Source organism: Canis lupus, chromosome 11 (genome assembly GCF_011100685.1).
Source record: "Canis lupus familiaris isolate Mischka breed German Shepherd chromosome 11, alternate assembly UU_Cfam_GSD_1.0, whole genome shotgun sequence".
Lineage (NCBI taxonomy): Eukaryota > Metazoa > Chordata > Mammalia > Carnivora > Canidae > Canis > Canis lupus.
The window spans coordinates 49,669,447-49,684,872 of record NC_049232.1 but is presented as its reverse complement, the minus strand read 5'-3'; the positions used below and the strand labels follow the sequence as shown (position 1 = coordinate 49,684,872).

General features: G+C 35.6%; 1 protein-coding gene across 1 annotated transcript; it reads right to left on the bottom strand.

The window, feature by feature from the left end:
• Positions 1-2,707: 2,707 nt before the first annotated feature.
• On the bottom strand, positions 2,708-3,013 carry LOC481575 (GTP-binding nuclear protein Ran-like). Its single transcript, XM_038551628.1, has one exon. It carries the CDS (start codon positions 3,011-3,013, stop codon positions 2,708-2,710), a length of 306 nt encoding a protein of 101 aa, XP_038407556.1.
• Positions 3,014-15,426: the final 12,413 nt, after the last annotated feature.

Genomic DNA, 15,426 nt, shown 5'->3' with positions numbered 1-15,426 from the left:
ATATTCTGGGGAGATAATGATGATGACTCGATCTGGGTTGATAGTGGTGGAAGTGGTGAGAAGCTTTTGAGTTACGGACATGTGGAAATCAGAGCTGATTCAACTTAATACTGAATGCAATGTGGGGTGAGGTATAAAAACACCTAGGGGATGCCTACATTTGTGGTCTGAGAAACTCGAATAAGGGAGTTGCCTTTGAATAGACTCTCTGTAAGTTCAGGGGAAAGAGCTGAGCTAAAGATATGAAATTGGGAGTTATCTGTGTAGAGATGGGTTTTGCACCTTGATGTATGATGAGATCATGATGAGATTGAGTCTAGACAGAAAATAATTGAGTGTGCTCTCTTTTCTGTCTAGACTCAAAGGCTGAAACCTGGAGCAGCTTAATATTAGAGATTGAGTAAATGAAGAATCTGAAAAGGAAAGTGATACAGAATTACAGAAGAGGCAAAAGCATTCCAAAATACTGTGATATTTCTGGATCCAGGTGAAGAATCTATGGAGTAAGAATGGATAGACTGCTCTGTAAGGTTCTGATAAACCAATGCTGGCTTTCAGTGTAAATTACTACTTTTTAAATACACACACATGTATATACATGGAAGTTTTTGATACATGGATTAAAGAAATCTCAAAGAGGCAAATTAAAACTCTGTCCCACAAATAATAATGGCATTTCAATCACATGCATTTTAGCTGTCCTCAGTCACCTGAGACTCACTGTGACACAAGACAGCTTGTACTCAGACACATTTGCATTTCACAGTTTAACATCCTATACACTGACATCTACACTATTTCCTCCAAAGAATTCAAGGGTCAGGAAAAAAAGTTAAAACTTACCCCTAAAGAAGTAGAATTTTCTGCAGCAGGGACAAAACAGCCAAAGGAAGTAATCTCAGTGACTCCAACAGGAAAAACTCATGAATTTAGTGATATAAGGGGGATGGGTCCTGCCTATCAGCTCATCCCATTCATTAAAAAATGAGAAACAAGAAAGCAGCTTGGAGCCCTACATGAGTTTGGGAAACATATTTACAGCTCTTGCAATTAATTTAGAGGAGAATTTCAGGTAAGGATAGTAACCATATACTGTTGTTCATGGCTTTAAAATTCTTAACTCTCTATGTCATTAAAAATATTTATTTAAAAATAACTAGTAATTAATTTAGCTCAGTAAAAATATTCAATAAACTTATTTTCTTGAGTTTTAATTGATACATAAATTTTTTAGCTCATTGGAAATTCACTTTTTATGAAGTGATTCATTAATCATTACAAACATGCTCATGTGTGTCACATTCTGTAATTAAATTATTTTGCCAAATGAGCTATTGCTGTGTGAAAGATTGGCTTCAAAACCTAATTCAATGCTAGATTAGTGAAGTCTCTTCCTAAGGGACTTGAGTTAGGAAGCTAGCAGGGAACATATAATGTATAAAAGGAAATTTATATTTACTGTATGATACTAATTTTAATAATATGCACACAAGTGCCAAAGTGACTAATCAAAAAATTGATATTCACAGTTGTATATGAATGTGAAGGTTTTGATTCTGTTCATTTCAAGTGTTAAGGATGCAATTTTCTAGGACAACACTTTGATTGCATTTAATTTTACTGTGAAATTTGAGAGAAGACCTGAGATTTTCTGATTATCCTCTTTGTAATATTATCTCTGTTTCTTACGTTCTACATGGTATCCATTTCTCCATAGAATTATAGTTTCCACGGGCATACTAAAGATTTGGAAGATCCCTCTTACCAATCAATTTTCATTGGTTCGTTTACATTAATCTTTTGCTGGCTTTTTCTTTTTTAACCTCTTTCAAAAATATGTTTAATATGCTTCCATTTATTTTATTTTATTTTATTTTATTTTTATTTTTATTATTATTATTTTTTGCTTCCATTTATTTTAAAAAGCCCATGGGTAGTACACATAACAATTACAATGGGTTGAAACATATCAAATAAGTTAAAATCCATGAGGCCATATGATATTTTTTAAGAAGCCCATTGTTTTGAATACAGGTAGATAAAGGAAAAGAACCTGGGATTTACCCTGCCTTGTATTTAAGAACTATACTTCTCAGTGAGCAAAGAGTTGATGAGGGGAAGTTTATCTTTAAAAAGATAAGTGAAACTAGACAGCATTAAGACATTGATCACAGATTATAAGCTTAGTGAAGTTACATATTAAGTATATTATCCTGTAGATATTTGTCTGGTAGGTAAGCAAATTGTTTCTGCCCAGTGGAAAAGATAACCCCAAATATAAAACACCAACCAGTTTGGTATATAGTCTAACAAACCAACTCTAACATTCCTTTATTAAATTGATAATAAATTCCTAGCACCTCAAAATGTTCTTTGAACCATTTTTTTTTTTTAATGTGACTATCGCAATCTTATAGTTGAAGCACAGGAAGCAAACAACTGCATTCCAAAACAGCAAAATATGCAGGTCCAAAAAATGAAGGTACTTTTTAAATTGCCATAAGCCCATTCATCTCCTTTAGCATCCCAAAGATTAAGCACATGTTCTGTTCAGCTATAGAATGAAATTGTAAACACGCTGCACCACTGACATCACAGGACGGTTGCCTATAAAACAAGACTTCTAATGCTGGGCTTCAGCTGCATTTTCTCACAGGTCATCATGCGTACCCAGGAGATCAGTTGTCTGAGCAACCTCTAGATCATGCTAACACTGTGCTACCAGAGCAGGGTGGATGACAATGTCTGGTGGGGCAAGAGGAGGCACGGTGATAAACTCCAAGTTAGGGTCTCCAGTTAGTTTTATAGCAAGCCACAGGAAGGAGCCTTTCAAAGTTTTGGCAGAAATGTCATAGTACTGAAGGTTCTTCTTTTGGTGGAAGACAATCGATTTTGCCTTAACTTTTCTGTCCTTAATGTCTACTTTGTTGCCACACAGTGCAATAGGGATGTCTTCACATACTTGAACCAGATCTCTATGCCTTGATGTAATCCTTGTTGTTATATCAAACATAATGGCATACCAGGCTTGGATGTCAGAGCCATCTCTCAGCCCAGCAAACTTCTCCTGATCAGCCATATCCAGTACCAGGAACTTAATAGGTCCTCTGTTGGTATGGAACACAAGTGGATGGATCTCAACACTCAGGTGGCCACAGACTTTTCAAATTGACCAATCAGATGATGCTTCATGGATGTAATTTTTTCAGTACCATTGCCAACCAATACAAGTGGGATCGGCACTTGGGGTTAGTTCTCCTTGCACAGCCATCATGCTCTTGCTTCCAGAAGTGTCTCCAGCCCATCTGACTGAGGCTGAACCACTTTTTATATATGATTGTTTTTCTCACTAATTAATTAGTAAAATCCTAGATGTGTGTTCATGTTAAATTTGCATGAAAATCATGATTTTACCTTTTTGAAAAATACACTCAGCAGCAATAAGTAAAAACTAGTAAATGAAGAAATGATAGAATCAGTATTCTCACTTTTTGCAACTCCTATTGAATTAATGGATTAGGCAACAGTCATCAGTTGCTAATGACATCACCTATTAAAAAAGAGACGATAGGTTATATTACCTTGTGGTGGAAATATACCATATCTTCTGTGAAGCAGTCCTACCAAAATTACTGAACCTGGATTTGAAGATACAGATCAATGAATAAATTAGGCTTCAGGACAATTTGCATTGTGTTATTAATGAAAATTTTTTAAAAACCAGCCCTTTTGGGCAGCCTGGGTGGCTCAGCGGTTTAGGGCCACCTTTGGCCCACGGTGTGATCCTAGAGACCCGGGATTGAGTCCCACATGGAGCTTCCTGCATGGAGCCTGCATCTTTGCCTCTCTCTCCCTCTCTCTCTGTCTCTCATGAATAAGTAAACAAACTCTTAAAAAAACAAATAAAGGAACCAAAAGTTTCCAATAATATGTTCCTCACCAGCAGCACCTTTAATGTCTCTACTATTTCTATCAGCAGTGTGTTTATGATTTAGGGATTCTTCAAAGTGAGATATGTCTTCTCTATTATGCTCCTCACCACCTTCTGTGTCCTTACTAAAAGGATCATTATTATCCATATTCCTACTAATGGTCTGTTTAAGTCACTGTAGGCTGTTTCTATCTTGCTTCTCAAAATTCTTTCAGCCTCTGCCACTACCCAGTTCTGAAGCCACTCCAATATATTTAGTTATTGTTACAGTAGCACTCTACTCTCAGTACCAAAATCTGTATAGTTTTCTGTTGCTGCTGTGTCAAATGACCACAAACTTGGTGATTTAAAATAATATAAATTTATTATTTTACAATTTTGTAGGTTAGACATCCAACATGGATCTCAGGGGGCTAAAATCCAGATGTCGGCAGAACTGTGCTCCTTTCTGGAGGCTTTAGGGGAGAATACAATTCCTTATTTTTTCCAGATTATAGTGGCTGCTCACTTTCTTGGCTCATGGGCAATTTTCTCCCATCTTTAAAGCCAGCAATATCAGGCAGACTTCTTTTCACACTGTTATCCTCTGGATTTCTCTTTCAATTCCCTCTTTCACTTTTAAGGATGCTTGTGATTACTCTGGGTCCACTAGAATAATCAAGGATAATTTCCTTGTCTTAATGGTAGCTAATTAGCAACCTTAACTCCAATCTGCAAACATAATTCCCCTTTGCCAGGTAACCAAACATATTCACAGGTTCTGAAGATTAGGATGTGGACATTCTTTGGAGACCATTCTGCTTACCGTATATGTTCACCCTAGAAGGAGTTCCCCAGCACGCTGCCCATTTTGGCCACTCACACTAAAATGAGTCTGCTATTAGCAAATGCCTATGGATACAGACACTCTAAGTAACTTTTCTATTTTTGTAATGTAAAATATGGAGAGACTGTAATTATTCACTAGGTATTTGAGTAAAAGCTTCAAAGTATTGAAAAAATAAGTTTATCTGATCTGGAGAGAAGAAAATTAAACGAAACAACCTCACCTCCTCTCCCCACACACTTTTAATTAATAGCCTACAAAAATTCAAGAATACATTTGTATTCTACTCGTATACCAAGAAAATGTAGTGAAAAGGAATAACAGAGTGAAAAGAATTCCTAGAAATTAAAAATATGCATGCTAGCATAATTTTTTAGAAACCTTGCAATTGTTGAAGATATCTCTTTGAAAATATACAAGATGGAAGATCAGTCCAAGAAGTTCACTTTCAACTGATCAAATTTCCATGAGAGTGCTGAGAAGGTGAAGTGAAAAGTATTCCCCCCAAATGAAATTTTAAACTAAATTTACAGAACTGAAGGGAAACACATGTCTTGAAATAGGAAAGGCTTCTATGTGAAAAGAGACCTGACCTCAGACATCTGTGAGAAATTTCAGAAAATCAAGTATAGAGGATTCTAAAAGCTTTTCATAAGGGAAAGTAATATATACAATAAGATACAACTCGTGAGGGCGTGTCATCAGTACCACCAGAAGATGATAGAATAATTCTTTAAAGTTCAAAGTAAAAGTAACTCTAAACCTAAAATACTTATGCCAGCCAAATTATTAGTCATGAGTGAATATGAAATTTAAGATGTTCATATATTAAGGGATTCAAGGAAGTTTGTCTCTCATACACTCTTCCTCAGTAGAGGAATCAACAAATAATTAATTGTACTAAGAAGAAATAGGAGTGAGAGATTATATAAGTCATCTAAATCTTTATATAAATAGCAGAAAAGAAATGGAGAAAATCTAAATTTGAAATATAAAGATATAGCTATAAATATCTTATTTTGCAACATGGAGAAAACCATCTTTAGAACTATACAGAGCCAAGTTTAAAAGTCATTGCCTCTGGTGTGTAGAGTTAGGAGTGGAGAAAGTCAGTTGAGAGGGGGTAGATGATGATTAATTCTCCTAAGAAAAGCTTTATATCTCTAAATGACTTTTGTATTTAGGGCTTAGAAGAAAAAAAAAGATGGCATCTGCTGGCTGGAGCCATGGAGAGGGAGAGTGTGGAGAAGGTATCTGTCAGCCTCCATCCCAGAGAACATCCCATCAAGCCCCCACAAGCTTCAGATGTCTGCCCCTCAGGTCAACATTCCTGGATAAGCAAGGTCTGAGTGCCCCTGGATCAGCCACTCCCTGTGGGCCCTGCTGAGGTGAGTGTGAGCTCCAGGACCCTTGAATAGTTCTTATTGGATAGCAGCAGCTCTGTTGGTCTGCTGGATGTGAGCCCTGTTGATTTTTAAAGCTAGATGTTTTGGGGGCTCATGTCTCAGGTGCAGGTCTTAAAAGTTGAGATTTCTTGATGTGAGGTTCAAACCCTAAGTGCCTTAGGGGAAACTCTGGATTTTCAGTTCCCTCTCAACTATGCGTCGGTGTGCTGGGAGAGGGGCTTATGACGAGACTGGTCCTAGCCTCTCCTGTTCCTTTTGATGTGGGCTTTCTCTCGTTTACTCAGACATGTCAAAGTCTTACAGTTTTTAGTGCTTTTGCAAAGGAAATTGTTCCATATGTAGCTGTAGACTTGGTGTAGGGAGAAAGTGAGTTCAGGATTCACTTTTGTGGCCATCTTGAACCAGAACCTGCCTTTTGAGCTTGGATATTAAATGGAGAAAAATGAGAAAGCTGAAGGAGAGGAATCAATTTTCCTTATTTGTATTATCAGTCAACATATGGGTAATTTTCATATTATGATACCCGTAGCTTCAAAATCTCTGGATTTTAACTATAGGATTAATTAGTGTACTAAGGCTCTTTGTCACTTGAGTTTTCAAGCTAAAAACTAGATTAACTATAAATGCTTCAGTGTTGCCTATAAAGTGAGTATCCTAGCGACTAAAATGTATCCCAGTAATTAAAGCCTCCATGTCAGCAACATTTAGACAGCAAGATAAGTAACTGAATTATGAGAAGTAAACATCTAGCCATATGTTTATGGTCACCTTATTTGAGTGGTGCACAGCCTCGGTGCATAGTCTGTAAGAGTGGGCCCTTCAGGACCTGTCAAAAAACAATGAATTTGCTGTTCATAGTTAGATCAACCTGTTGAAACTTCCAAAGACTATTTAAATTTCATGCATGTGCACTGTGTGATTTAGGTTCAGAGTCAAGTATTTAAATTCATGAGCTCTACCCTAGCTGATAATTCCTTCAGATACACCCATTGACAGCAAAGTAGATTTGTTCTCACAATAATAAATGTTGGGAGAAGTGGGGGAAGTTATAAATGGAAAAGCCTCTTACTGATGGATCTTAAAAGCTTCCAAATCTTTTCTAATTCCAAGATTGTCAGTTAGTGTGTGTATGTGTGTGTGTGTGTGTATAGTATATATAGTATAGTAGTATATATAATATAGTATATATGTACAGTATAGTATATATGTATAGTATATATACTATACATGTAGTTTATATATAGTATTATATTTATATAGTATATATAGTATATATGTATAGTAGTAGTATAGTAGTATATATAGTATAGTATATATAGTATATTAGTGTATATATATACTTCTATGTAGTGTATATATGTGTGTGTGTATATATATATATGTCTTCATGACTAACATATATCACTCAATATACTACTAATAAAGGAGTTAAAGATAGAAAACTGAATAACCAACCACTGTTTTACCATAAAAAGGGGTACATTGTGGAATTATATACTGGTAATAGGTCCAAGATTTACTTATCACAAGTTGACGTCATGATTTTGATTTTGCTTTGGAAGTAAGATGATGATGACTCTAAAAAGCTTCAGTCCTGAAGGGGAAAAATAACCCTTGCTGTCGTTTTCTGCCCATTTCTACTATTGAAAGATAGTGTGGGTGTTATTCTGGCTCCAAAAGACAGGCTTGATTGGAAGTCACTTTTGCCCCACAGTGTGTTGTGTCAGTATAAACTTTTAATTCAGTTTATGGATCTCAACAGCCAGTTTATAATGACAGCAAAGTGATTGGTTGTATATCATCTGGATACATTAAATATATCATTTCTACCGACTGACTCTGAGAGAGTGTAGTCAGGAGGTTCATGTGTAAATATGATCTGTTTTGAACAATTATTTAACACAAAAGTAGGGAAAATAAAAATTTTATGACAGTGCAATTGAAACTTAAGACCTGTTTGAAAACAGGTTAAATGTGGATATAGCAAATTCTTTTTTTTTTTTTTTGGATATAGCAAATTCTTAATGAGCACATAGATACTATTTAGAATTAAGGAATGCATCATGTAATTCGGAGTCACTGTCAATCAATTGTAAGAGGTTGCTAAAAAATAAAACATATAAGAAAAGGATAAAAATTATATAAAATAGAAACAGAATCTAGAAATCAGTATGGTGGCATGTGTAGGAGAAATATTAATAAGAAAAAAAATTAAAAAGAATTAGGTTAAGGGAACTCTAAAACTGGCTGACTCTGATGAGGTGGAGAAAATCTCTCAAAATGTGGTAAGGGGATCCCTGGGTGGTGCAGCAGTTTAGCGCCTGCCTTTGGCCCAGGGCGCGATCCTGGAGACCCGGGATCGAATCCCACATCGGGCTCCCGGTGCATGGAGCCTGCTTCTCCCTCTGCCTATGTCTCTGCCTCTTTCTCTCTCTCTCTGTCTCTCTCTCTCTCTGTGACTATCATAAATAAATAAAAATTAAAAAAAAAGAGTAAAAAAAATGTGGTAAGGACAAAAATATTCCTTTCAATTTTCCATTGATTGATTAATGGTTAAAAATGATGTAGTATATTACTCAGCCATCAAAAAGGAAATCTTGCCATTTGCAAGGACGTGGTTGGAACTACAGGGTATTACGCTAAGTGTAATAAGTCAGTCAGAGAAAGACAAGTACCATATGATTTTACTCATATGTGGGATTTAAGAAACAGATGAACATAGGGGAAGGGAAAGAAAAATAAAATAAGATAAAAATAGAGAGGCAAACCATAAGAGACTCTTAACTATAGAGAACAAACTGAGGGTTGCTGAAAGTGAGGTGAATGGGGGAGCTGGTTAAATGGGTGATGATGGGCTTTAGAGAGGGCACTGGTTGGGGTAAGTAATGAATCACCAAATTCTATTCCTGAAACCAATTCTAGACTATATGTTATATAACTTGAATTTAAATTAAAAAAATGTTCCTTTCAATTAGACTTATATATTTACATTATTAAAGAATCTGTTTATTGTTTATTTTAGAAACTAGAGGAAGGCATGAATGCCAAGAATATTACCAATATAATTTGAAAAATGAATTTGGTTAATATCATATATCCTTTTCAGAAACACAGCTACCTTCCTAATTCTACTATGATTTCCCATTTGATCTGCAATACTGAAAACATTGCTAAGATGTGATTTTCTTTAATATAATAATATAGGCTACAAAAAGAGTTTTTTTTAGCAGTATCAGAAATGTACACACTGCTCTGTAGGAAGTGACATTCAGTGTCAGAGTAGAGTCTAATGTACAATGTTTCTTGTGTTTTAATATTTTATGGATTTTTTTCCCCTGCAGTTGAAACATAGCACATGAAGTTTTGGAAAAAAAGAGAATTATTTAAAATTTTTTGAGACATAGTTTTCTTTTGCAATGAGTGAGTATTACTAGGCATTGCACATAATTAGGCTAGAGGATTCATTTTGTAAATGTAATTCTCTGTGTAAGAAAACTGCCAAGACTTTTTTTTCCATTTAATATTAGAAAAATGTAAACTTATGCAAATCAAACAGAATAGTGTACCCACCGCCCAGTTTAAAGAATTATCTAATTTTTTGGTCATTTTTGTTTTGTTTTTCCACCCATCTTTACTGGATTTTTAAAATAGTTTTTGTTTTTGTTTTTTGTTTTTTGTAAAATTTACTACATTGAAATGCACAAATGTAACCCACACGCAAGATGTAAAAAATCCTCTAGAAACTTTCTTTCTGTCCCTTCCCAGTCAATGGCCCCCATCCCCGCAGAGGATTAATTTTGCCTGTTCTAGAACTTCAGGTGAATGTAATCATAGTTGCACTTATTTGCACTAGCTTCTTTCACACAGCATAATGTTTATGAGATTCATCGATGTTGTTGAATATATTAGTGATTCATTCCTTTTTACAACTGAATAGTATTCCATGATAAGAATATACTGCTATTTGCTTATTTACTCTTCTACTGAAGGACATTTGAGTTACTTCTAGTCTAGGGTATTAGGAATAAATCTGCTATAAACATTCTTATACACATCTTTTCATGAGCTTATGTTTTCATTTCTCATTTTTTATATGTATTAGAATTGCTGAGTCAAAAGTAGGAGTACGTTTAATGTGGTAAGAAACTACTGGGCCTTTTCCTGAAGAGATTGTACCATTTTATATTCCTACCAGAAATGTGTTAGTGTTCTGCCTGCTACACCTTCTTGCCAATAGTTAATGTGGTCAGTGTATTTAATTTCAGCCATTCTAGTGGGTGTATAGTAGCAGCTTGTTATAGTTTTACTTTGCATTTTCTTCATGACTACCGATGTTGAGCACTTTTTCATTTGCTGATTGGCTATTCAGATATGTTCACGTATGAACTCTTGGTTTAGTGTTTCATCCATTTTTAAAATGAGGTTGTTTGGCCTTATTTATTGGTAGTAGTTACTTAGACCTTCCGGATAGAAGTCCCTTGTCAGATTTATGTTTCACAAGAATTTTCTCTGAATCTGTGCCTTGCCTTCATTTACAAATATTTTTTTTGATGAGATCATTTTAATGAAAATATTATAATTTTAAGTTTTTGCTTTCTGTATCCTGGGAAATCTTTTCCTTTCCAGAGTCACAAAGATATTCTTTTATGATTTCTTATAAAAACCTCATAGCTTAAGCTCTTGGATTTCAATCTATGATCCTTCTTGGAATCATTATTATGTATGGTATGAGGTCAAGATTAATTTTTTTTCTACATGGATATTCAATTGTTCTTCCCCATTTTTGTAAAGATTTTTCTTTGCACATTCAATTGTTTTGTTGTCTTTGCTGAAAAGTAGTTATTCGTATAACTTTGTTCTTGCTTTTGAACTCTATCTGCTCCATTTATTTATTTGTCTATCCATAAGTCAATACCACATGATCTTGGTTACTATAACTAATACAAGTCTTCCAAATTTGGTTTCCAATTTCAAGACTGTAGATTATGGTTAAACATAGTTTTCCTTGTAGCTGGCTTCCTTCTCATATTTATATATTTATATATGTTTTTAAGGTCTAAATTGGTAAGGATTTATTTTAGAAACTTTGGATTCCAGATAAACAAGGAATTTGCGAATATATACATACATATACATATACATATACATATATATACATATATATATACATATATATATATATTTTGCTCATGCAGAGATTCAATGAACAAGAGCTAACATTGTCTTGCTATTCACAGTCAGTTAAGAGTTGGATTCTTGGTTTTGACTCAGGTCATGATCTCAGGATTGTGACACTGAGCCTGCATCAGGCTCCACATTCAGCAGGGAGTCTGCTTGAGATTCTTTCTCCCTCTCCCTCTGCCCCTCCTGCTTATACTCTCTCAAAAAACAAAAAAACAAAAAAACTTTTTTTAAAAAAGCTTTGATATGTCAAACTGAGTTATCAATATGTCCTCATGGTGAAAATTTGGAAAAGAGGGAAACATTAGTGGAATTCTGATTGTTATCTGCCTTAGTTTAAATTCTCAAATTCTACTTGACTGGGAAGGAAAATCAGGATCCACTGGGTTTTAAACGTAGTGACTTAAAATTCATAAAATAAATATTGCCTTTGTGCATGGGAGTTTGTTGAAAGATGGAATACGCTTCAGGTTGTTAGGATGAAAATGTAATGGCCTGCATTAAGTATGGAAGGAGCAGTCATATCACATAGAAAAGTATCGCTCTACTTGAAAATTTTCTATTTCTGTGTATTTAGGGAAGTCCAGAGCTGGCCACAGTCCTCTCCATCTGGCACTTTACTATTATGAGTTTGTTGTCACTAACTTCTTCACTTTTTATTTAGCATATTGACCTAAGAGTCAGCTGGAAGTAATGAGCTGCCATGATGCTGGCAGCCTCTTTACTGCAAAAGGCTTGGGATTTTCTCTCTGCTCCTTAGTTTTTGAGTTTCTAAGTTTAGGAGGGATTCTCTTTGATTCTTTGTGGGCATATTTTCTCTTCCCAAAGCCTAGACCATGGACTTAGAACACCTTCCCAGTTTTTAGCAATGAAAGATTTTTTTCCCCCGTCTTTGAATATTTCTTTGGTCATCAATGTAGAAAATTGGGGCTTGGGTAGATTAAAAACATCAATTTATGTCATCTGTGCAAAGTCAATTATCCATGTTTCATAATGTGTAAGGAAGACTTCCTATGTAGAATTAAAGAAATACCTGTGGTAATTTGCAAATTACTCTACATATTCATATTTAAATCAAAGAGGAAAAATATTACACTTTTAAAACTTTTTTTGGTATGTAAGCCTATTCTTATCTTGCAATAAGATCTAGGTAATGATTTTCTTTTAAAGAATTGTGCTAATACAGGTTTTAGATTTACTATCCTAATAAACCTTGCTAGGTAGACAAAACTCATTGTCCTTCATGATGACTGACAGAAATTAAATGGTAGTTAACAATTAGTTGGTTTCTTTGAAGTCCTGGGAATTTACTATGGTTAGGAATTAGTTTCTCCTTTATGCAGAAACCAAGTCATATTTTAAGAAACATTATTTTTTTCCTCATAAACAAAAGGGAACATTTGAGCTCATCACTGGGGTTCAGGAAAACCATCACAATTTTTATTAATTATAAATGATGAAGTCAAACTGAGTGGTATTTTAAGGAAAATTCACTTTCTTCCTTGAGCATATGCTTGTTCTCTATTTGCTTAATTTCTGTAGTAATTCTTGGCAGTTCCAATAATTGATATTTAATCAAAAGCACCTTGTATTTCACGTTCGCTGATGTGAATGAGATAGTGGAGGAGATATCTTCCCAGCAAAGCCCCTAGCTGATCTATCTTTTGTGTCTTAGACATTACTTGCCATAATGTAGCTAGGCAGTGGATGTTCAGCGAATATTTTATTTGATAACAAATCAGGAAAAATGGGGTTATAAAGGGTCCTGGATATTGTGTCAGAATCTTTGCATTTCATTGCCTAAGTCACGAAAAATGAGTATGGTGTTTTGAGAGGACACACAGTAAAGGCAGCATTGGGATATCTTTTCTTGCAGTGGTGCATAAGGTGGATTAGAGATGATAGAACATGGAAGTAACAGTGCCAATTAGGAGGCTGCTACATAAAAATAACTCCTTCCAGGCGCACTATGACCCAGGCTAACCAAAATTCTCATTGCTTCTCTATCATTCTATTTATCTGGGTTTTGTCTTTATTTTTCCTTTGTTCCTTCAATATTGTGTTCTGGTAGCTCCTCTTCTCTATACTTGAGAACGAACCTTCCAAGGCACAAATGAATGTAATACCCTGATGAAGTACCACCTCTTTCACAAAGACTTTACTGATTTCTTTAGTTGGTAGTTTTTGTTCTTATCTTTGAAACTCCCACACTGTGTCTCTAAAGAGAGTATGACATATTTCCTCTCTTTGAGCATCTGAGTTGCAAGGAGTTAAGTCATTCACATGCCTGTTATTGCATTTTCTCATCATTATGGTATGCAAGACCCCCTTCTACTCCGAGTTCTTCTCTGAATCTTGTTTGTACAATTTTGGGCAAAACTGGTTATCTAGGAGCTAATAAAGAATTTGATAATGGGATGCCACCCTCCCCTTTTTTTAAAGATTTATTTGAGAGAGGGGGAGCACAAGCAGGGAGGGGCAGAGGGAGAAGAAGAAGGAGAGAATCTAAAGCAAACTTTGCACTGAGTATGGAGCCCTTTGTAGGGCTCAATCTTACAACCCTGAGATCAGGACCTGGGCCAAGGCCAAGAGTCGAACACTCAATCAAAGGCCAAGAGTCGAACACTCAATCAAATGTGCCACCCAGGCACCCCTGGGGTGCTACTCTTAAGAAGGACAACTAGGAAAATCAGGGAAATCCATCCCATTTGTTGAGAGATTTTGCCAACACCCTGAGATCTAGCACTGGAGCCTGTGGGGTGTAGTGGATCTGTGCAAGGTCTGCCTGTGCTTCTGCACTGGGATCTCACCATAGTTTGAACTGGTCTGCAATGTCTCTGCACCAGAGTTCTTGACAGACCGCTGAGGGGTCCCTCAAGTCACGTAAGGGCATGCCTCAGGGAGGGGAGGGGAACAACTCTTAAATGCTGTGGAGTTTCAGGTAAGATGAGAAGGAGACTTAGTCATTAGATTAACAAGAGAGACCCTACTAATGACCTTGAAGAGTAGTTTGAGGGGATTATGGGGATATTGGACTGATTGCACCATGCTCAAGAAAGTATGGAAGAAACAGAATTGGATAGGGCAAGTATATACTACTCTTTGGAGATTAGTGGTAACAAGGAAGAGAGAATCTTCCCCAAAATGTCTTTCTAAACTGGAGAAAAGCTTGACTGAGAGAAAACCTAAATCAATTTTTGGTCTTACATTTTGAACAACAAAGAGATGAAAAGACCGGGAAGAAGTCACAAAACATTGAAACACTATAGTTGATTATAATAAAATGCTATAAATGCTGTAAGTATTTTTATTATTTGCTCACTCATTTCTACTCCTGTTTCTAAGGAGAACAGCAGCTTACAATGGGGAGCTTGCATTATGTGTGGGTTTTGGGCTAGATAGATATGGTAGTTAGATCATCCCCCAAAATAATAAAACTTGTGATTTGGGATTTAAATAAGTGAGTTTAACTGACTAGATTTTCAAGGTAATAAAAAGTTTCCCCCATCCTTGTGGTTTTTTTAAAAAAGATTATTTATTTATTTATTCATGAGAGACACAGAGAGAGAGGCAGAGACATAAGCAGAGGGAAGAGCAGGCTGCCTGTGGGAAGCCCAATGCAAGACTTGATCCCAGGACCCCAGGATCATGATCTGAGCCAAAGGAAGACACCCAGGCATGCCCCCATCCTTGTGTTCTGTGTACCTGCTGATGTTTGGGGGTGGGGCATGAAAGTAATGTCAGGTATTATTTTTTATTTTCATCACTCTGCAGTGAAATGAAGTGAATGGCCAGAATGCGAATGTTAGAACAATTATGTTTTATTTGAATTATGGCTGTAATAATGCATTCCATTATTAAAAACATAATCCAATGTTGCATTATTCTAGTCACTCAGTAGTAAATGGAAAAGCAATTCATAATTAAATTAGCGAAACCTAGCACCACACTGACCTTTCAGTAATTCATTTTATGGCTGAACTGTAAGATAGATATAAAATGCTGTATGATCTTTGACATATATTATGGATTTAAATAAATTAAATGGCATTAATGTAATACACATGCAGTTTAAAGAGTGT